General features: G+C 50.2%; 1 protein-coding gene and 1 pseudogene across 2 annotated transcripts in view; one reads left to right on the top strand and one right to left on the bottom strand.

The window, feature by feature from the left end:
* Window positions 1–239: 239 nt before the first annotated feature.
* CACNA2D4 (calcium voltage-gated channel auxiliary subunit alpha2delta 4) overlaps window positions 240–22,371 on the bottom strand; it is a 131,200-nt gene continuing 109,068 nt past the window's right edge. Inside the window, exons 31-39 of one of the 2 annotated variants that reach the window (XM_069807707.1) lie at window positions 16,463–16,533; window positions 15,562–15,637; window positions 13,691–13,743; window positions 12,668–12,723; window positions 11,266–11,286; window positions 5,997–6,114; window positions 2,951–3,063; window positions 2,211–2,293; window positions 240–1,463 (exon numbers count right to left, since the gene is read on the bottom strand). In XM_069807707.1, coding sequence (XP_069663808.1) covers window positions 1,377–1,463; window positions 2,211–2,293; window positions 2,951–3,063; window positions 5,997–6,114; window positions 11,266–11,286; window positions 12,668–12,723; window positions 13,691–13,743; window positions 15,562–15,637; window positions 16,463–16,533 — 678 coding nt within the window. In that variant the 3' untranslated portion in view covers window positions 240–1,376. Of the gene's footprint in view, window positions 1,464–2,210; window positions 2,294–2,950; window positions 3,064–5,992; window positions 6,115–11,265; window positions 11,287–12,667; window positions 12,724–13,690; window positions 13,744–15,561; window positions 15,638–16,462; window positions 16,534–22,371 lie in introns of those variants that run through there. The other variant, XM_069807706.1, reaches the window with a different exon arrangement.
* LOC138690000 (uncharacterized) lies at window positions 7,556–10,725 on the top strand (annotated as a pseudogene).

Below are 22,371 nucleotides of genomic sequence, written 5' to 3' on the forward strand. Positions count from 1 at the left end.
TGGATCGCAGCACACGCTGCATGGCCAAAGGCTCTTCTTCCCGTAGCTCCGGTAAAAACAGTGGCACAGCAACCAGGAGCACTTCTTGGCATCCCCATGAGTTGCTGGCACATACCTGCTGGCCAGGCCACCGCAGCTGTGTTTGCAGTCCCTCCACCCAAACCCTGTACCCACAGGTTTGGCAGGGAGAGGGGTTTCTGGGATGTAGTTTAGGGCTGCGATTAGCACCAAACATGACATGCTGAAGCTTAAGTATCTATTTAAAATATGCCATATATTTGGTTTTAACGAGATGGTATGGAGCAGTTCATACAAAAAAAAAAAAAAAAAGGAAAAATGGGTGCTCCCCACCCATTGTCTGTAAAGCTCTGTGAGAAACGGCCCATGCCCACCAGCCAGGAACGCCAGGTTCAGGGCAGGGGGATGCTCGCCCTGGGACAACCAAGGGCAGCTTCAATGAGCAGGGCAGTGCTGCTCTGAGGGCAAAAGTGCCCATTTCTTAGCTGCTTCTGCAGTGAAACTATCAGGCAGTGGGAAACATACTCCCTCTTTTGGTGGGTCACACATAACCCCTTCCCAGAGGTAAGTCCACATCTAGACAAGAATCTGGATGCTGTGCTAGCAGTGTTAGGAAGGGTCTCCTTGGCAGAGCTGGCGTAGCTGCTGTTAACTAGCCAAGCTGTGCTACTTCCATCATCTGGTTGCGTGTTAAATTAGTGCAGTACAGGTTAGGCACCATGTCCTGCCCCTGGGGTCCCAGTCAAGGACCACCCCCAAGACCAAGAGTTGCTGCCTCCCTGCTGGGAACCACTAAGGGCCCTGTTCTGGCAGGGCTGTGCCTGGGCTGCCTCAGACTTGGGTGCTCAAAATCCTGGTGGCTCCCACTGAGGGACAGGCAGACAGCGTCCCCTGCCCCTCCTGCTCTCCTAAGGCCAGATCTGCCCCACCGAGCTCTCTGCCTCCTGGGGCCAACTACCCCAAAGTGGCTCCATGGGAGGCAGGGTGATGGTGAAATGCCAGCCGTGCCAATGACCTTGGCTGTCCTGGCTGTGAGCCGATGGCCAGGAGGAGCAGCTCAGTAGGTGCTGTGCCAGGAGCCGACCCTGCCGGTCCTTGCGCAGCCCTTTTGCCACAGCCTTTCGAGGAGGGAGCAGCTTCCACTGTCGGCACCACGCTGGACCTTGTGTTGAAGGATGCAGGATGCGCTGTGCCACATTGTTAACGCCTCATCTCCCCAGGGAGTTGCAGTGGGCATCCCAGAACAGCCTGTGCCCCCATTTCCTCCCCTTCCATCGCTCCGGCCAGTGGCAGCCCCGTCCTCCCGGGTCTCTGCCGCATAAGGCGCATTGCGGGCAGCATCACCGTTGCAGGCAGCATCACTGCAGGAGCAGCGCCAGGGGCAGGAAAAGCAGCGTCGGTGAGACAGAGATCTCGGCAGTGCCACCACAGTCTTGGGCATTTTCCTGGGAGATGAGAGAGAAGGCGTCAGCTTGCTTACTGCCAGGGTGGCTGCTGGCAGAGGGAAGGGAGCCTGCCCCTCGCCTTTGGAAGGGGGAGCAAAGCCTGTGGCCAAAAGGAAGGATCACCAGGGGAAAAGGAAGGGACTGCTTTGATGCCCGTGGGCCACAGTGGCCACCTGTGAGCTAGGAAGCCACTTATTTCCTTGGCTTTCACCATGCTCTGCCTCACACCTTGAAACCAATCCCTCAGCCTCAGAGGCTGCAGCAGGATCTGCTCCCGCCTGCATGTGCCTCCTGCAGCTCCTTCCAGAGTCCCCTACCCACAAGCAGGTCACTGTGCCTGCTCCTGGCCCCGCGGGGCAGGGTCAGGCAGCTGGGCTGCCTTGCACACTGTGCAAAGGTACCTGGACCAAACCCCTGCCAGCCCGGCAGACGGGAGAGCTGCCTGGCTGCACCAAGCCCAGGTCGCAAGGGCTCTTTACAGGAATCAGGGCTCTTCCAGCAGATGAAACCCAGCAACCCTGTGATGTCGCAGCTCGAGCCTTTCCCAGGTGTCACTAGTGTGACCGTCCTCCTGCTGGGAAGCCCCCTGGGGAGTCACACGTCTGTGTCTGGGTCCAGCCAGCATGACGGGCACGCGATGATACACACAGTGCAGGGGTGTAAGAAGAGGGGTGCATGGGTACAGGCATGCCCATGGTGAAACACAGCCGTGTGGTCTCCCTCCCTCCTGCTCTGCCCCGGGGGTACCTCAGGGTGAAATGCATGGCATGTGTCTGGCCGTCGCCTCAGCTTCTGGGACCGCATCCGTTCACACTTCACTGAAGTGTTATGTGCGAGGCTGTTAAGGACACTGGCAGCAGCAGGTAGTGAAAAGGGGGACGAGCACCACACAGACCCACGGGCCCCTGATGCAAGTCATCTAGGTGTAACTGCACAGCCTGGGAGACAGAGTTGGGAGGACAAGGGAAGGGCAGGTCACCCTGCATGGGCTGGAGATATCTCCAAGTGCTAGAAGGCAGGAAGGAATGATGGGCAGCTGAAAGTGGCCACAATGCATGGAGAGGGCTCAGCTTCATGGTGACAAGCTGCACCACATTGCCGCCCTTACAAGGAGCAAGGGATGAGGATCCAGCAGGGATGAGTTACGGAATCACCTGGGAGCAGTGCTGGGGAGCCAGCCCAGTTGCACCCACCCCACCACTGACCCTTTCTTCTGGCCTGTCCCACCCTCACCCTTGTACAACGCATCTGACAGCCTGGCCAGTGGAGGTGGGCTTCCTCCTGGGGGGGCTGGACGGCAGAACCGTTACCTCCCCTCCACCACACCGCAACCCTGCCTGCTCCTTGTCTCTCCCCAGCTGTCCCACAAGTCGGGCCATGCCCCCACCCCTGTGGCAATTGCCCCGGGAGCATGTTTTCTACCCTAGCAAACATGGAGATCAAAGGGCCTGTGGAGCCATGCATCCTGGCTGCACATGGAAGGATATATTTGACCTCTTTTGCATCCAGCAGGACAGGTGGGAAGACACTGCAGTCGCAGACAGCATCCGTGATGAGGAGCAGCAGGTTACTGCTGGCAATCTGCTGTGCCACAAACATCCTGCAAGAAAAGACTGGGCGGGAGAAAGCACATCCCTCCTGCTGCAGCACCAGGGCAGCAGCCCCGGCATCACCTGGCCCACAGCAAAGAAATCCAAAGAAAACAGAGATCATTGGAAACTGGATGTCAGCAGAAAGCGGGAGAGACACAGCGAGCAGCGGTACGTATGGGGGAGGTGGCGTTAGCATACCTTTTTGGCCTCAGGAAACTCCAAACTGGCTGAGATTTACAACTCCATGCTAGACACAAAAGCCAAAATCAAACCCAAAACACCAACCAACAAACAAAACCCAACATAAGCCCTCCCAAAATGGGGCAGCATGTCATAGGACATGATATGTGAGAAGGCCGGGTTTCATTTGGAGGTGTGCCGATGCCCATTCCATGTATATTTAGGCATATGCTTATACAATGCAAGGACGTATGTACTATGTGGTTCTGCAAGGAGCAGAGTTTTGCTAAATTTCATGTTACTGGAGTGAGAAATGGAGGATCCCAGTAGCATCACACGTTACATCAGTGTGATGGGACTGACCAACTGGTGCTTGGTCTTGCCTGCTGCCACAAAAACCATGCAGCTTCACTTTGCAGCCACAATTTCACCTGCCCCTTCCCCTCCCTGTCAGACAAGCAGACTACGGAAAAGGGCTGGTGACGAGCACAGGCACGTGCTGGTGGGGATGTCTCTAGATGTAAGTGTTTGCCCGAGGACGTGCATGTGAGGGCTTGCGGCAGCGCTGCCGCCCAGTTGTGCAGGTGGCAAAGGGCTTGCGTGGGCAGAGCAGGATGAGGGCAGGCACGTGTTTCGGCTGCGTGTAGGGCTTTGTGCATGAGTGTGTGTGCGCACATGCACGTGTGTGGGCAGCTCAGACGTGTCTCCGTGCTCACGAGGCTGCGTGTGCCTGTGACTGGGGGTTTGCGCACCAGCACGTGCATGTCTACGGCACCCCTGGGCGAGCACGGGGAGTGGCAGGGGATGCGTGTCCAAGCCTACGCATGCCAGTGTCACCGCAAGGCACTGTACATGTCTGGGCATCTCACCAGCCTGAGCCACCCCCCGCCCGATGCCTGGCAGGCATTGCCTGCCCTCTGCCAGCACAGAGGCTGCAGCCAGCCGAAGCAAGGCTGAGCTGCCCACGCTGCTGTCCTCCACTGCCTGCTGGCAGGCTGTCCTGCCGCCGGGCACCAGATGGCCGTACGGCCCTGGCAAAGAGTCTGCAGGCTGGCCTGGGGCTGCTGGGCATAGGGAAGGCCAGGGACGTCGGGCTTGTCATGCCTGTGCCAGTGGCAGGGCTGCGGCGCTGCAGCCAGTATGTGGCTCTGTGCACTCCCAGTCGGGCTAGCCACCTCTCAGCCAAGGGAGAGGGCTTAGAAATACTGGATTAGAAATACAGGTTTGTGAGGATGTGTCCCCTGCATCGGCCAACCTGACTGTGCCGGAGGACTGCCCTGTCTTCCTGGTTATTCACCACCTAGTTTCGCTGCCTTCAGGAATTTTTGTATTCACTTTTAGAGGTGTTGATGTCACACACTGCAGCATGACCGTTTCATTAGTATTCCTGGCTGATGACTGCTTTGGGAGCTTTGACAAGCAGATTTTAACCTATGCACAAATTCAGTAACCAGGATAGAGGTGCCCCATGCACCAATCTACAAGCCAAATTTTTGCCCAGGATGGAGCACCCAGCCTACCCTTACTCCACTGGGAACCACCTGGGCTTGTGAAACGTGACCGGGAAAGCCTGCACGCCTGAGTGGGCCGCTGGCTAACGCTCCACAGAACCTGTGTCGGGGTGTGTGTCTTTCCTGAACACCTGCATGGAAGATGCACAAGAGATGCGCCTGGGATCCAGAGGCTGCAACTCCACCTGTAACTATGAAGGAGCCGAGCAGGACCCAGCGGTGGCTGCTGCTGGTGCTGGCGAGGTGCTGCCTCCAGCAAGGAGGGGTCAGCCCCAGGCTGCATTGGTGGCTTAATGCACAAACAGGTCAGTTTGGGACACTCAGCTCCTCTGGGTCTGCCCAGATCTTACTGCACCTACACAATACCTTGTTGTCACCAAATCTGCAATCTCGTCTAAAACAATATTTGGCAAGGCCTGGTTTTCCTAAAGTCAGGCTGACTAGCGCAGGCTGTTTTCCTAACCTTTAAGTCTTTCCTGCAGTTGATCCAAGACTGCAGTCAGACTAGGTAGGATTGTTGTTTGTTTTTTTTTTTTAAGAGGGATGCCAGTCAGATCTGTTTGGACACTTCATGTTAGGAAAAGCTGGACCAGTGGAAATTCATCCTTCCGTCACCTTTCTGCATGGGATTGCTGATGGCGCTGTGCAACTGCTGAAAACAGCCTCTTTTCACAATGACTTTTCTGTAATTTTGGACTGTTCATTCTCTTAAAATGAAAACGGAAAATAAAAAAGTGGACCCATGTTTTCATTTCTTTCAGTTTAACATTTCTTCCCCCCCGCCCCGCTTTTTTTTTCTGTAGAAAAACAGAAAAGAGGGAAAATAAAAAAAGGAAAAGGAAAGCCGAAAGCATTGCAAAAAGGAAAATTTTCTAAGGAGAAAACTTTTGCCAGAAACATGAAAAAACAGAAAAAGTTCCTTTCTGAAATCTGTGGAATGGAAAGATATATATATATATTTTAAATGTTCTTTCCCTCATTCTACAGCCAGTTCTGCTTATTAACAGATGGTTTTAAATTTTTTTCTCTTTTATTGAGAAGCAGTAACTTGGTCACTTCACCTCCTCATTGTCCAGCGTGGCTGTTTAGCTCTGCTCTGTGGCCAGAGCTGCGGATGGTGGCCATGCCATGGGCACAGCGGCAGGTGACTCTTCTCAGATTGCTGTTGTCACCGATGGGCTCTGTGACAAGGCTCGCGCGCCATCACGACCTGGGGACCCCCCAAATGAAAGGGAAGCTGAAATTCTTACTTTTGGCAATCTCCGCACTCGATCAGCCCATTGGTCTCCTTGATGGCCGGCTCGTACACAAAAACAGGGTACTCCGTGTCGCAGGGCTGCAAGATGTCGTGCTTCTTGTGCTTGTGAGCTGCGATGGTAAGGAGACAAGGTGAGAAATGAAGGGCGGAGGATCATATAGGAGCGGTCTGCACTGAGATGGAAGCATTTAAGACTGGCGATGTAGGCTGGAGGAGCAGCCCTGCGTCCCCCCACCCGCGGCGGTTGCCAAGAGCAGGTGCTTTTCAGAGAAGGGAAGGAGATGCTGCAGAAAGCAGCCAGGCAGTGATCCCTGCTCCCACTAGGTGGGGTGGGAAAACCGGCCTATGTGAGAAATGTGCCCAATATTCCCACTCTCCTTCCCCAAGCAAGCCTGGACCCTGCCCTGCCGAAGCCGCAGCTGTGGGGCCGCAGCGGCCACAGCACCCCAGGGACCCCCGTGGCCAGTTAGGCAGGGGCATTTGGGCACTGGTACCGAACCAGCAGCGTTAATAAAGTCCCTCCTGTCTAACTGAGCCCTGGTTCACGCACTTTTTAAAACAATCAAAGCTGCCACAAGGCTCGTCCTCAGTGCCCTGCAGGGACCCTGCGTGTCCGTGGTGGGGTTCTCCATCAACCACTGATCCTTCCCGAGCCCTCTGACATTTCAGAGCAAGCCCGCAGCAGGCAATTTGAGGGGTTGAATACGTGTCACGTTAAAAAGAAAGCACTGCCAGCAAACAGATCTGGCCTGAGACCACAGGGCAGACAACGGCTCTTGAGGACAAGCAGAGACCCAGCTAACACACAGCGCTGGCTCCTGGAGGGAGCCATCCACCGCAGGGGCAGGGAGCAGCTGCTCCATCACTCATCAGTCACACTCTGTGGGACTTCCAAACTAATTTGGGGATGAGGGAGAGCTGAATTGCCTTACTGAGCCTCCCTTGAGAAGCAAGGGCATCCTTTCTAGGAGTTCAGCAAAGTGTGCCTTGCCTGAAACAACCGCCTTGGGCCCTTCTGGCAATTATTTTCTGCAGTTGGAAGTAGCAAAGCCAGCTCCTGCCTCAGTAAGACACAGGGGAGTGTCGCCGATGGAAATGTGAGGCTTTGTTGCTAGGGCAGAGGTGGTTGTGGCTCAGCCAACAGCAAGTATGAGAAATGGTTTCTACATCAGCTTTGGGCCTGAGCACAAAAGACTCACTCTGCAGCCCTCCACCCACACAGCGGGGGGGCAGGGAAGAGAGTCCTTCTGATGTGGAGGACGGCCAGCTTATCCCTTGCAGCAGCGGCACTGAAGATTTATAGAAAAATGCAGCAACATGGGTTTTAATCAGTAAATGTATGGTAAGAAGCCACCAAGAGGGCATCCATGATCCTGATGGGTAATTTGCATCACTGTAAAACCCTCACTGAGAGCTATGGTCTCCTCTCCCCCGACACTGCCAGAGTACACAGAAAGAGGCAGGCACTACCCCGTGGAGCTTGCCATCTAAACAATGTGGATTACATGAGAGAGAAAAGCCAGGTGATTTTCTCTGATTTTTCTCTCCACCATGGCCATCCAGCGACACAAGACATCCATTAAGAGCCAGGAACTGCCACACAATCTCCCCCCTAATGCCTTCCCCAGGTGAGTATGATGGGTACTCAAACACCTCCCTGCAGTACAGAGTGCCCAGTAGTTGTGCCTTGTGCTTTTCTTCTGAACTCTCAAAAAATGTCACTCACAAGGCAGCCTGCTACTTAAATCCTCCCAGACTGTAGGACCCATCTTTCGGTATCATGGTTAGGTTCATTTTGCACAGATCCAAAAGCACACAGGACTCAATTCCAGCGTGATACTTTGTTCTGTATTCACCCTGGATTCACACTAAATTAATCAACTACACTCATCGTTTCAGGGTCTGCCCGGCTATGCTTTGTCACAATTCACCGTCCCTCTGTGCAAACCCCACATTGCAGAAACACAGAAAAGCCTCTCCCGTTTTTGCTAATGGAGAACACCTCTCCTGTCATGGGGACAAACAGTCCTGAGAACATTTGGCATGAGCAGTAGAAGACCTTGTTACTGAGGTGAATTTCAAAGGCTTAGACATTTCTGATGAAACACGCAGAATATCCCTGTTTATGCTGTAAGGAGAGAAACTGCAAACTCTTTCCAGCTCAGACCAGCTCCGGGGCTGCTAACTGTATTCTGGCCAGTGAAGTCCCTAATGGACTAAAGGAGTGTGAGGCACAGAGTGGGAGCCCTTCAGCCAAAATTCACTGTACTAGTGGCTGGGAAAACAGCTCCAAACTCTGAAACAGGAGGCCAGACTATCATAGTCTGGGCCAGGAACAGACCTTAGGGACATGCTTGTGGCAAGACCATGCATTGGTCCCTCAACCATGAACCATCCAAGTCCCATTGTGTTACCCCTGGATTCGCAGCACTCAGTGACTGGGGCTGTCACCGCAGCACAGCTGTTGGTGACGGACTGTGCTGGTTCTTGCTCAGAAGAACAGCTGCGATGACCACAAAGGTGACCTGATAAAGTTGGGGCACAGCTGCTTGCAAGAATTTAGCATATTGCTCGTGTCAGGAGTGCCAAAGGGTCCTGACATAGCAAAGACTTCATCCAGGTCCTCATTTTTCCTCTGTCCCTGGTAAAGAATGACATCCTTCACTAGCTCCAGCTTCCTGGTGTAGTGTCATCAAAGCAGATGGAGTTAAAGCAATATAAAAAACAGTGTTGTGAAAGATGGGGTGCAGGGAGGGGGTGAGTGAGACCATCAGCTTGGAAAATATGGGATGGAAGGAGATTTGAGGCCTCCCAGCCTCAGCCAGTGTTGAATCAGGGCTGTCATACTGGACTTGGTGGGCTTGGAGAACCGGGCCTCAAGGAGAAAGTCAACTAAAGAAACTGCATGACTGACACCCAGGATAAACCTGGCCAGCACTGCTTGCTGGCCTGACCTGCACACATGGGCAAGAGCTGTACCTCAGCTCTGGACACAAGGACTAGAAAGGCAACACTTGAGCAGTAATCCTGGGCTGAGCTATGCCATGGTGGCACTCCCAGGAGCAGCCTGTGCATTTGGAAGTTAGCAGTGGGAAGTGTACCGGGCTTAGTGCACTTCAGGGACACTTTTGCCACTGGCAGTATGGGCTAAAAGTCACTCGCAGAGGTTGCATTTCTGTTTGAGTCTTTCAAGACCGTCTGCAGTTTGACTTGCTTGGGGTTAACTTCATCACATGCACCAAGCTGTATTTTTAAACTCTGCTAAATTGGCACAAGTCCCCTGCACAGACAATCTTAAATCAGTTTCTTGGCACAGGCTAAATGAAAAGAAGCCACTTTAAAAGCTCCTAACTTCTGCACAGAGACAAGACCTATGACAGAGATTATGCTTAAGCCTACTGCCACTTAATTTGCTTGGAAGCAATGCAGCTGCAGCAGTATTCAGAAGTTCAGAGAAGCCCAGTAGCATGTACATCATCGGCAAAACACTTGGGCTGAGCCTCTGCACGCACGTGCTGGACATCAAAATGTTATCAGCGCTCTGAGTCTGGTGGTCAGGGATTAGTAAACAGTCAGAGGAGCTGATAACAAATTGCAAACTTTATAGCAAAGAGTGAGTTAATTCCAGGCTGTCGTTGCTACCATCTGCACTTCCAGAAAGACTTTGTCAGACATTTGGCAACCAATCCTTCTGAGTAGCAAAGGCAGCCGCCGCGCGTTGTTATGACCTATACAGCCCAGATTGTGAACTCTTTCCCACCAGCATAAATAATCCACCAAAGTCAGTGGATTTAGTCTGGGACATGAGACAAAATCTGCCACTTAGTTACAAACACAAAACACAGAATTTAATCAATTATCTTGTAAAATATCCTCTGTGAACATTACCATGCAGTCAAAAAGAAACTTTTGTGAGCTACAGAATTTTAGAAATAGTCCTTTCTAGGCTGCATGCCTTGGCTGGAAGTATTTTTGGCTTAATTAAAAGCTTTCAAACCTGTGGTGATGTCCATGAAACAGAAGCCCTCACAAACACAGAGGAATGAGATGCTGAGAGCAGTGAAAAATCTGTGGAAGCAAACGTGTCTTCTCACCACCTCTGAAAAGCAGATTTGCATGGTGAGTGCAGTCTGAATATAGCATGCCCATATTCCAACAGCAAGTCTCGCCTTCCCAGAAAGCAAGACAGCTTGGGAGGCACAAGCTGCAGAGCCAGAGGTGCGCAGTCTAGCAAGGGTGAGCATTAGATCCTTGACCGTTAATTCCTCTGCACATATCCCTGAATAAATGTGTGCTCAGTTTCTCTCACACAAAATGTCTCCTTCTCTTCATATTTTTTGCATACACCAGCCTTGGCATGCAGTCAAGAAAATATTAACTTCTCTGGCAAAAATCTACAGCCCCTTCTTAACAACACGTGCAATCCATTTCTTCCAGCCCCAATAGTATTCTTCCACCCCGCTACTCCCACACACACATGGGCACTCATTTTATTCATCCATAGACACCCTCTCTTTTTCTTCCTCGTCTTCCTATAGTAAGGCGCATTCCAACTCTATTTCTCTGTCTCACACATATGCCTTGCTGGGCAGAGAGCAAATCGGTGAACACAAGCTAGGTATGGAAGCAGGGAGATACAAACACAGCCAGTCTGGACTTTCTCTTGGAGGGATTTCTAACTTGCCTGTAGGAGCGGATTTATGAACTAGAGTATATACTGATCAGTTGAACTGCTTGAAAGTAGTTCTGCATTATCCTGGAGCTGGGCTGGGATTCATCAGAAGGAGCTAAGCCATGGGGTGTGGAAAAGACTTAAGTTGCATCTTAATAACTGAAGTCTACAAGACCCGTATAGTTTTTCCTGCAAGAAGGCACGGGTCGGTCTTTATTTTTGGCATAACAGCTGAAAAGAACGGGGCAGCTGGGAAACAAAGTGAAGAACATGCCATGGTACACAGGCTACAGGCTCATCTATGCCATAGTAATGAATGATGGTGTTGTCTGTGCCCCCAGTCCCTGAGGAGGCTGGTATGTCCCTTCTTTTATTGACTTCTCAGTGGCAGACCTTCAATCACCAGCTCAGCCAGTTAAATGAGCAACAGCATTGCTTGCTTCTTTGCAGTGCAGGGAAATAGAGCCTGCCTTGTCCCTGTGACACCTTTCTGCAAGTTCCCCATTGTCCAAAAGGTGGAAAAAGTCTTTCCTAGCCTGGGATTTCTAGCTAAATCCTGCTCTTTTTGCTGTCAAGTGTTTCTACTTACAGTGATGGAAGACAGCCTTGGCTGGAAAAGTCGCATCACACACACAGACACACAGTGAAGATGGAGCCACATGACAGTTTCACATGATGGCAGTGCAACGAAGAGATGAATTTGCACACAGCAGTCATGGAGGTGATGCGGGAAAGAGATGAAGAAAGCACAAAAAGAAATGGTAATGAGCAGTGAGAACCCCCTCCCTTTTTCCTCACATCTCCTCAAGCAAAGACTAAATCAAACTGCAGCCATTTAGTATCCACAGCAGCTCCCTGCAGGAACACCAGGTCAGTCTGTCCTCCAGAAAAAGCACTCCCTCCTGTACTGCCACAAGTACTGCACTTGCTCATCTGACTCTTCCTCACCAATTTCTGCACGGGGCCACTCCAGTTACCCTGATGTGCGTGAAGCAGCAGCCAGGGCCGCATAGAGGACAGCTGCAATTTCTACCGCTGTCTCTGGGGATCCTCTCAGGAGGAGGTGAGTGGGACCTAAACAGTACCCAGACATCGGGCTGGTTTTCTGACTAGAAGGAAATTTCGCTTTCTAAAAATGACTGTTTCCCCATTGTGCCAGGAGAGTTCAGTGCAGAAGACTCAGCCCCACAGTTAGCAGGGAAGATACCACTGTCTCCACTAAAAGCACCATTAGTGAGGATGTAATAACAGCACCTACATGGCTGCACAGAGCACTCCTCACCTTTCCCTTTGGATCGCCTCAGGGCCATTAACACCCCCCCTGCCTACAGGGGCAGGGATGGGACTGCAGAGACTTCCAGGATGTTTTTAGCAGGCAGAACTGCAGCTGCAGGGCAGGTCACTGGATTTCAACCCAGACACATCCCTCTACTGCACTCAGCTGCTCTGTAATACCATGTGCCATCATCTTCTCTCTTCCAGAGAGGGTCCAGAAGGGCAAGTGAAGCCCCTCAATGTGTTACTTAACCTTACAGGTTTCTGGGTAGCTTCCTGGGACCCCTGCTCCAGCCCTTCTCTGTCCTATCCTGTAGGCTACCCTCAGAAAGGACTGGAAGGGAGCCCTTCCAACTGAAGGGCTTTGCAGCTGATGGTCTCTCTCAACCTACTGCATGTAGGGTGGGGGTCCTCAGAAAGAATAGCCTTCCCCTGCCCCAGCAGTTACCCTGAGGAAAGCAAGTATCATGCTCCGCATCGCACACACCTCACCCTGATTGCTCTGGTGCTGCGGCAGCCTGAAATGGGGGGGGAAATGGGGGGAGACAGGGTGGTGGTGGGACCTGGAAGCTGGATTCCAGTGTCCGTGGAGGGAGGGGTGACAGGGCAGATGGCAGGCTCCTTGCACGAGGGCGGGCTTCCCCATACAGCTTCTTCTGCCACCAGTGGCTGTAACACTCACGTGCTGTGGGGCGGCTGGACTCTTGTGTACTCACCATCTGCCAAGTTGTCTGAGTGCCAGAAGCTACTCATGTTAAACTCCAAAAGGAAGCTGTCAAAAGAGCAAGAACAGAGGATGCTTTTTCAGCAGCCTGGAAGGGTGCAGGTGTCAGGGAGATGGCCCCGTTGCCTGGCGAGTATCAGTTCCAAAACATTTACTATGAATTTGCTGGCAGTGGCAGTCTGAGTTTGGGGTTTTTTTTAACTTTTTTTTCCTCTCCACATGATAGACTGTATCATGGGATCCGTACTGTGGAATATCTGAATGGGCTTTTTCCTGAAGTACATGAGGGGGCCTCACCAGCGAAGGAAGGAATGAGTACAGCAGCCCCTGGGGCTGGAAGGGGATTCAGTCACCGTGAGACCCTCCTGAGGAGCAGGCACAGGCCGTCAGGGAGCCCGTACTCTGGCTACTTGGAGGTAGGTGCACGTCACATTGAATTATTCTGTACCAATACGCTCAAGCCCTTGGAGCTGGATCTTTTCCACACCTCCCTTTTTGCACACCCAGCAAGCTGAGCAGCGGCACTTTCATCCTAATTTGAGCTTGAACTCTGATTCCCCCCAGCAGTTTGAGGTGAGCCTGAATCCAGCGCTTGATTCAAGGCCTCCCTTCTCTCTTCCCTTGTGTCTCACTCAGACCTGAGCTCCCTGGCTTCCTTCCTTCAGCCTTTGTCCCCTGTGAAACAAAGGTGTGCATTTGCTCATCACGGGCAAAGGAGACAGGCAAGAGGACTTGGCATCAAGGATCTGCACGGGGCCCCAGGAGACCCGAGTCCTATTTCTGACTCTGCCACTTTGTACTGAGTGACTTCAGGTAAATCCCAGACCCACTCTGGGCCTCTGCCTCTCAAAATGGGAATGGTAATAGTTTTCTGTCTCCTAGGAGCAAGGCGCTGAGCTGAATGTCAGGAGAAGGCTGAGAGCAATGCCCTATGCGGGGGCCTCTGCTTGCAGCTTTCTCAGCTCTTGCCCCGTTGGTCTGAGCCTCCCGAACACCCCCATCTTTTGGTACTCACATGAGGAAATCACTTATCAGCCATTTCACTGCAGCTAGAAAGGCATAAATTGGCTGGAGAACAAAAGAAGAAATGAGAAATACTATAAGGACCTTGTCAGAGAGTTTATAATTGTTATGCAGGACCCAACGTTTCAGACCAATTCCCTGACCAGAGCTCTCGAAGACAGGCTGGAAATTCAAGGTCTGGGCATCACTGGAAAATGTTCAAAATACATCAAAAGCCAGCAGAGCTGCCTTGCTACTAATAATATCTTCTCACCCCCTCCCCATCAGGGTCAGGGAGTTTATCACAAATGTATGAAGGACTTTGAAGATGTAATTGCTTGATGATTTCTCTCCAGTATGGACGACCTTGAGAGCTCAGAGCAGGAGAGAAACACAGCTAAATGGGACACCACCAGTTTAGGATGCTTTTATATTCTGATAGCAAGTGGTGTTTCTGGGACAAGCAACAGCATTGCCCAGGATTTAGTATTATCTGCCATTGATTGGTTATGCTTAACTGTGCTTTCATCCAGCTTTTCCTCAAGATGGCATGACTTCTATCAGCTTCCTGCTTTTCAGTTACAAATTGGAAATCCAGCATTGTCCCAGGGACAATTCAACTGCAGAGGATCCTGCTGCTGCTTTTCTTCATGGTAACCATGTCTAATTTTCATCTCTCCCTCTCATAATCACACTGTATCCTCAAACCCCAAACAGAGGCAGCAATCACAGGACACAAGATAATGTTCCATTACTGCTAACTGATTTATCTTCAGCCAAAATAAGTCAGCAAATAGTGAAATGTAGAGATGGTTGGGAATTTGACTGATTTTTATGTACGTATATGAAAAATTGACTTTTCTTGATTTCTTCCTTTTCAAGGATTTCGCTAAGAGGGGAAAAGGACAGATGGAGGCTGAATGCTCACCTTTTTATTCTCTTCTCAATTCACCTAGGTTTTGGCAGCTCATATTTTGTGACATTTCTTTCAGTAATCAGAATTGGAGGATATGATCAAGCAAATATTTTCACTACAATCACAGTATTTTCTCTATCCAGCATAAATATAGCCATTGCAAAACGGACATATTGTTAAAAATGTAACATGTTGTTAAAAAGTAATATTTTGTTGAAAATTCTTTTACTGGAAAAAAATTACAATGTCATGCTGCAAGAAGTACTTCCAGCACACCACATTTTAAAGTATCAAAACCCGATCATAACAGTAATAAACTCATCCCTGTTTAGGGTTGCTTCAACTAGTTTGAAGGGAACTGAGTGTTGAGTAGTTACTGAGTTCTGCCTGTTTCTGTCTGTTAGGGGCCAGGTTAGGATGGTAGAATGGGATTAGATTATTAGCTTGTTCTTGAGGTTGCATTTGGGTACTGGCAAAACTGTTCCCTCTGACAGTCTGTTCCCTGGGCTATCAGCATTTCTCTGACGCTTTAACCCCTCTCTCTGTTGCTCCAAGCCCACTCATTCTTCCCTGAAAGGCCGACAGCTTTCTTCCAGATGCTCTGTTCCCTGACAGTGCAACTCTCCTTTTTGAGCTGCTGAGTAAAACCATGACCTGTTCATTTCAGCTGCTCGCTGGTTCCTTGGCTTTTAGGAGAAGCTTCGCATACTCTAGTTCCTGTCCTCTCTCTGGTCCTTACGACTTTCAGTGAGATCCTATATGCCAATAGAGAGCCAAATCGTAAACCAGTCAGTGGCCATCACTGCCTCAGAAATCTGCCTTAGATGAGTTTGGACATTCCCATCATTTGAAAGCAAACATCTACTGAACTTTTTGGGGGAATGTGCTACATCAAGGTGTTGGAGATGTCCTAGGAGAAAGCCTCTGCAGCCAAGGCCAGAGACGGCTGCACGCCGACAGATACGTACGCTGAGCAGAGGCCGGGCACCGCTGTGGTGGTGGTAGGGTACTTTACACATTGCTTGATAATCATACATGGTCACCCTGCAATCAAAACAAAACAAGCAAACAGTCAAAAGCAAGCAATGCAACTCCCTATGGGGGACACACGTCAGCTTTTTCTAAAAAATTTCCTGTATGGAAGGACTAAAGCAGTGGCCTGCTTACACGTGTCATTGCTGTTTGGCCAGTGCTGGCTCTTGCAAAGCGAGAAATACAGGCTCTGGATTAATGTAACTGGGTCAGTACAGGAGGAAATATGTCCCTAATTTCAAATGGTGAGTAAAGCAGGCTGTGAAGCAGGAGAATTATAATTGTAACTACCTCAGGTCCCCCTAGTTCCTGTTTTCAAGCCACTGAAACTCTGAACTCTCTTATGACATAGGCTGGGGGAGTGGAGTGAGACGAACAGAGGTATTTTTAGGAGAAAAAGAAATGTGCTCAGCCAGCTGCAACAGCACATCTGGGGGGCTCTCAGACAACCGCTCATAGAAGGGCTTTCCAAGTGGCAGAAGGAACTGAAGCACTTTATACCCAAAATGCCAAGAAGTGTTTCCCATAGCATCTTGCCCTGGAAAAGACAGAGGAGCAGCTGCTTTCTGGCCACATGGAGATCAGGAGTTAATGTCTCTCTAGGCACTTTGCAGCAGGTGGAAGAGCAGGAGATGAGGAGGAACAGGGTGCGTGGTGACAAGGGCTGAGCAAGTCAGGGGAGGGGGCAGGTAGCTAAAGGATCTTCTGTATCAAAGAGAGTCACATGCATCAGTATGTGCATTTTCCCCTGTTCAAGTGCTGCTTATGGGGACCAATATGCCTGACCCACACACCAGCTGAAGAAAGAGAAGTACAGTGCAGAGATCCCCCACTTACCGCCTGAACATGCCCATGTTTAGCAGCTGGGTCATTACTGAGCCATCCACTGCACCAAAAAATTTTCCAGTCTGCAAGCACAAGAAAGGAAAAAAAACAGAATAAACCGACAACAGTAAAATTTCCAAGTGCTCAATGGCTCCAGCCGATCTAGTCTGTCTGGAGGCCTACTACACATAACAAGTGTTTTATAAGGAGGTAACGCCGAGCTTTGTCCTTTGCCTGGCTGGAAAGCTCGAGGGAGGACTTCCCCGATTGCCAGCTGGGCATCCTGCACCGTTCCTACTGCACTTGGAAATGATGTAGCCCACGTAAGTCCCTGCAGCTTGTGACAGAAAAAGGCAGACTCTTAAGCTGCAGAGACCCAGGCACATTGATTCACTGGAAGCCTGGGCTCTCCTGTGGGTTTTTGTGAATCCACGTTCTCTGGATCTGAATGCTTGACTCTCTTTCACTTGAGCCTCTCTGCTAGCCCATGGCTACAGTGGCTTCAGAAGCCTCCACTGTCCTGCTGCCCTGCTGCCCTAGGTGAAATAACCCAGCATGCGTAAGTGTGCTGTACAGATTTATTTAGGTAGCAAATGCAATTTTACAACTCACTGCTGTGCAAGTTCTGAGCAGGCAGTAACCCAAAAACCACAACACAAACCAATCCATCCCTTTAGCTTACACACTATGCACTGGCCTGGCCAGAGCTGTTGCACAGGCTCCACTCTAGCAAAAGTTGCATTTTTGCAGGGGGCAACAACCTCCAAATCTCAACTGCATGCCTGGACTAAAAGCGGAGCTTGTGGCCCTCTGGTCCCATTTACGTTTTGGAGTCAATAACCTCAAGTACAGTCCCAATCCCAAATCTGGGAACTGCTGCTGTAAAGACTTCTTCAAACAAACCACAGTTCTGGCTTTCCTGATTACTAAACCATGACAAATCTGTTGCAAAAATGCTTCAAATCTGCCAAGTCCAGTGCTTTGTTTGCAAGCAAGTAAATAAAATACTCGTAAATAATAAGAGCGCAGATATGAGCTGTCCTTCGTCTATTTTCCTGGCTCATGGGTCCTGACATAGTAAATAGCTCCCATATGTTATGGAAGTGTTCACACAATTTGGGGGGGACATTTTACTTTTCCACTGATAGGCTAGCAGTCATTTAGCATGTATTAGCAGATGACAGATGACTTCATTTATTTGAGTGGGGCATTTCCACTAAAAAAACAAAACCCTTAGGCAGATTTACCCAAGATCATATGGTAATCATCTAACAGTAGTGTTACACGATTATGAGCCTCTTCTCAACAGGGTTTAGCAGGCGTTTCACTGTATAAATTGATACATAACATCAACTCCCCTTCGAGCATTTAGGCTGTAATCATCTCAGACATAGTCAAATGTGCCTGAGCAAGCGCTAACTTTTTTCACCTCCCTCCTTCTTTCAATCTGATTAGGGTGGTGAGGAGGCCAGCTGCTTCCATTTAATACGGGTCTGCAGCCCCAGCAGGAGGCAGAGCAGTGGGATCTAATGCAGTGCAAGCTGCAGTTGGTGTGGCAAGGGGAGGGGGCCACTGTAGGACTGTAAAAGGGGCCTGCCCTGTCCAGAGATGCTGATGTCTGACCCAATTTCTCCAAGTAGGATGTCTTTCCTATAGGTACAAGTATGAGGGGTTATTAGTGTAATTGAGAGTAAGGCCTAGGGAATGTGTTCAGAAAAGCATCAGCAAACTGGCCTTTAGCATCAAATCAGACCTTCAAAGCTTGGTGCTGTTTTAGGTAGCCTGTGCAGGTAGTAACACAGGAAAGCATCACTTGGCAGAAACCAACGTGGTCCTGTACTGAAGTGGCATTTTGCAAAGCAGCTCTCATTACCACCTGCTTCCTCCAGTGGCTGGCTGCTGCTCTCCCAGACATCCCTCTGCTGTGTTTGTCCTAACTCCCAGCTCTGGGCAGGTTTCCCCAGGCCTTTGCGATTTTAGAGGTTCACAGTACAAAGCATCGCCTCTGACATCCTGTGTGACACATGCTGTATCACATCCCCCTGCAGCTGAGAGCGTACAAGTACATATGCAGGCTACGCACAGGAAGAAGATGCATCCTGGAGCACCCATACGCCTCAAAAGCTACATCACTGCTTACAGACGTATATGCATCCGTGCTTTGCTGGCTCATTGAGAAATTTGCACTTTTGGTACACACAAAAGCTGTAGACAAGCAGAATCTGCTAAATGGGCCAGGCTTTGGGTGAGCAGGCAGCCCTTGCTTCTCCACAAGCTCTGCCCAGCCCTGGTGGGATCTTGGCCTTTTAGCTCCCACCCTGTCCCTGGAGTCCCACCTGAGCAGAGCTTGCAGACATACCCTGCAAGATGCCTCAGGGAGCAGGCAGCAGTCCTAGAGAAAGAGGTTTGGTGAGTGAGGGGACATCTGGATGCAGCAGGCGGAGGGAGCTGGAGACCCATGATCCGCAGCTGTGCCTCTGGCTGGCACAAAAGGCAGCTAAAAACTCGGGGGTGGTTGTGGGCCCAGAGCTGCAAACATCAGCAGAAACAGCACCATAGCATGGAGCAGCCCTCTTGCCTGCCACTTACTTTCCTTTCCTGCCCTGCCCTAGATTGCCTGGTCCTCTCCCTCACTAACTGCCTTCTCCTGGCTCTGACTATTAACTCTTTGCTCCCTCCACGATGAGTCTGGATGGGGAGATTAGCCCAAATTAAGAGATTACCCATTCTTCCCCAAGTAATCCCGCAGGGAGCTTCCAACTCGCCACTCATTAAGATGAGTCCATCTTTCTTCCGTGGTGGCTTCTGGCTGCCAGCAAGCTTCCTGATGCCTTCAGACAGAGGTTATTAGAGTTGATTCCCTGCCCTGATCCCCCATCCCAAGGGCAGAGGGGAGCAGAGCCTGAGCCAGGCTGTCCTCACCCTGGTCCTGTGCGAAGCTGCTCTGGTTTCCAGTGTGGTCACCCAGGGAAGGAGGTGCGGGCAGCGGGCAGGCCTGGGCAGGCAGTGGGCTGAGCGCACCATAAAGCACCGCAGCCCCAAGGAAGTGAGTGGAGAGTTGGAGCAAAACATCTCAGAGCCCCCGGAGCAGGTCTCCAGCATCAGCTGCTCATCTGGGGGCTGTAAGAACACAGGCGCTTTGGCACCGCTCCGCTATTCTTAGCTTGCGCTTTGCCTTGGGAAGCAGGCGTTCTGGACACGACAGCTCCTTGGCTGCCTTCCTCGGGAAAGCGGGGATGCCCGTGGGGTCCTGCTTTTGCTGGAGCCACCACCGCCCGTGGGGGTCAGTGGGGCAGATGGCTCGCCTGTGCACCCTCACTCCTGCAGCGTCTGATAAACTCACTCCCATCCCAGCCGGTGCGGCAGAACAGGCAGTGTGCGGGCAGGCTGCCCTTCTCCCCGCTGCTGGGCTGAAATGCTGACCCAGGCAGCTGAGCCACTCTTGCTGGTTCTGGTGTCTGGTATGAGGCAGGGAGGGAGGGCAGCGAACTAGCTGACTTCTCCAGAAAGGCAAAATACCCACAAAAATCCAGGTATGGGATTTTTTTTGGCATTATGTTAAAGGATGCACTGAGGGAAGAGTGTGGGATGGGGCAGGGAAGGCCACATAGCAGCAAGTGATCCCATGCAGCAACATCTAGGTGGCAAGGCTATGAAACCCAGGGTATTGATTTAATGCTGCTGCTGTCCTGAATTCCCTGTAGGGTTTAACACTGTGGACACTCATAGTGCCATCAGGAAATAAAAGCAGTAACTGGGCCAAGATAAAGAAATCAGAAGAAAAGTAGTGGCGAACTCTCCGAGGTCAGGGGAGGTAACAGCTGGAGGAGATGACAGCTCTGGTGCCTGCCAAAATGCCTGATCTTGGAGGCATGTGGATAATCTTTATAATTTACCCAAATCTACTATAATGCCACGTTTCTGCTAGTCAGATCTTTCAGAGATGAGCTTTTGGAAAAACCCATTTTCCATAAGATGCAGGAAAAATAGAAACAGAACCCAGGAGGGTGGTGCTGAGGACAAACAGTAGACGTGATAGCTAAAGGGTGTAGTTCCCTTTATCTGTGGACACATGCCACAGGACTCAGTAAATCACCTTTGAAAATGCCGTGGGGGTCAGAGGAGGAAACATCAATTCCTAAGACTACCAGCCCATCCTGGACATGTAGAAGGACCTGGCCTCCCAGAGTAGAGAGCCAATAAAACTTTACAGCATTTTCCTCCCTTATTGTTCAAGTTTTCTTTACTTTTCTTTTGGCATACCACGTCATTGAAGGGGCACTTTTCCTGAAATATTCAGTGTCCTGAGTAGGTCACTTTCCCGACAAAGAGTTGGTTATTCCTTGCAATATGCCCCTCTTCTTTTCTGTCTGTATGACCCCCTGGTGCCACTGTGTTGCTCATTCATTTTGCTTTGTGAGTCTCAGCAGTTCTCATTTTGGCCTCTCTGAACTTACTGTGTAGCTCCTGCAGAATTCACAATCTCACCTTTTTCTTTTGCCAGCCTATTCTGAATATGCTAACCAACACAAGTCCAGATGGGAAACCATGGGACTCATATAGCTGACGTTTTCCATCTAAATATCCATCTAAAAATTCCTCTTCTTTCTTTTCTGTCCCAGCTACTTTGAGATCAATGCCACTGCTTCACACTTCACTCTTTAACCAGAACTTCTTTAACAGCCTCTTGTAAGGGACTCTGTTCAAGGCTTTTAGAAAAATTGAAATGCAGTAGGTCATCCATTCTCCCTTATCTCCTGATTCACTCTCACTTTCAGAGAACTATGGCTGATAACATAGGTTTTCTTCCTTTACAGAAGCTGTGCTACTTGTCCCAATCACATCCATCGGGTGTTCTGTTACTTTATTTTTAATTTCCATTTCAACCTGTTTGTCACATCTTGAAGAAAGTAATTTCTGGGATCGGATCTACTGCCTTTCAGAAATACGCATACAGTATTTGGTAACTCCAATACTATGGCAATTTTAATGAAACTCTGCACTTCTGTCAGTAACAAAACTGCTTCATTTCCCATTTCTTCTTTAAGCCCACACTTGCTATTGACTTATTGCTTTGTAGTTTATGAGGCTGTTCCAACATGTCACTTTCTGACATCCAAATCTATGACCTTTTATTATTTTGAAACAAATAGCTCTGTGGTGAATTTACTGGAGAGCAGAAAAGTATAGCTAAACCATGCAGTGGCGGGTAGTGTTGACTTTACCCAGGCTGTATGGTATGTCGCATCACAAACTGTGCCCCTTCAGCTCCCTAGAAATGGTTGTGGAGGCACTGGCAGCAGGAGGAAAGGAAGCAACTTTTGTTGCTTATATTTTTATTACCATTCTGAGTCTTTTTCCTCACTCGTTTCAACTCTGCGAGTCCAGTAAATCCTCCAGTTCTTAGGCATGCTCCTGTTTCCAATTTGCTTACATGTTTTTTTTCTTCATTTTTGCCTTTGGCATTTTGCTCTTACCATCCTCTCAGTTTCCTTTCCTGAAGAATGCCTGCTTTGACTTCAGAGGCGCTCAAAAGCGCTGCTCCCTTCCCTTCCCTTCCCTTCCCTTCCCTTCCCTTCCCTTCCCTTCCCTTCCCTTCCCTTCCCTTCCCTTCCCACGTCAGGGCACACCTGCCTTCTGGGGCTGTCTCAGATCATCTTTCAGTAGCATCTGTGCCGAGGGAAAGGAGTCTAATTTCCTCACTTCTGATAAAAAGATATTTTGATTAGTTCCTTCCTTATCACTGCAAACTCCTTCCTCATCTAGGATGTGCTGTCACTCTGCCAGGAGGCTTCCCCCTCACTGCACAGCTGAATTTAATTACACCATGGCCACCTTTATTACACAATTGAACTTCATTTGTTTTAACCAGCTCTGGTGGGTTATTTAGGAACAAGCTAAGCCGCTCTCCTCCTTCTCTT

This window comes from Haliaeetus albicilla, chromosome 19 (assembly GCF_947461875.1).
Source record: "Haliaeetus albicilla chromosome 19, bHalAlb1.1, whole genome shotgun sequence".
Classification (NCBI taxonomy): domain Eukaryota; kingdom Metazoa; phylum Chordata; class Aves; order Accipitriformes; family Accipitridae; genus Haliaeetus; species Haliaeetus albicilla.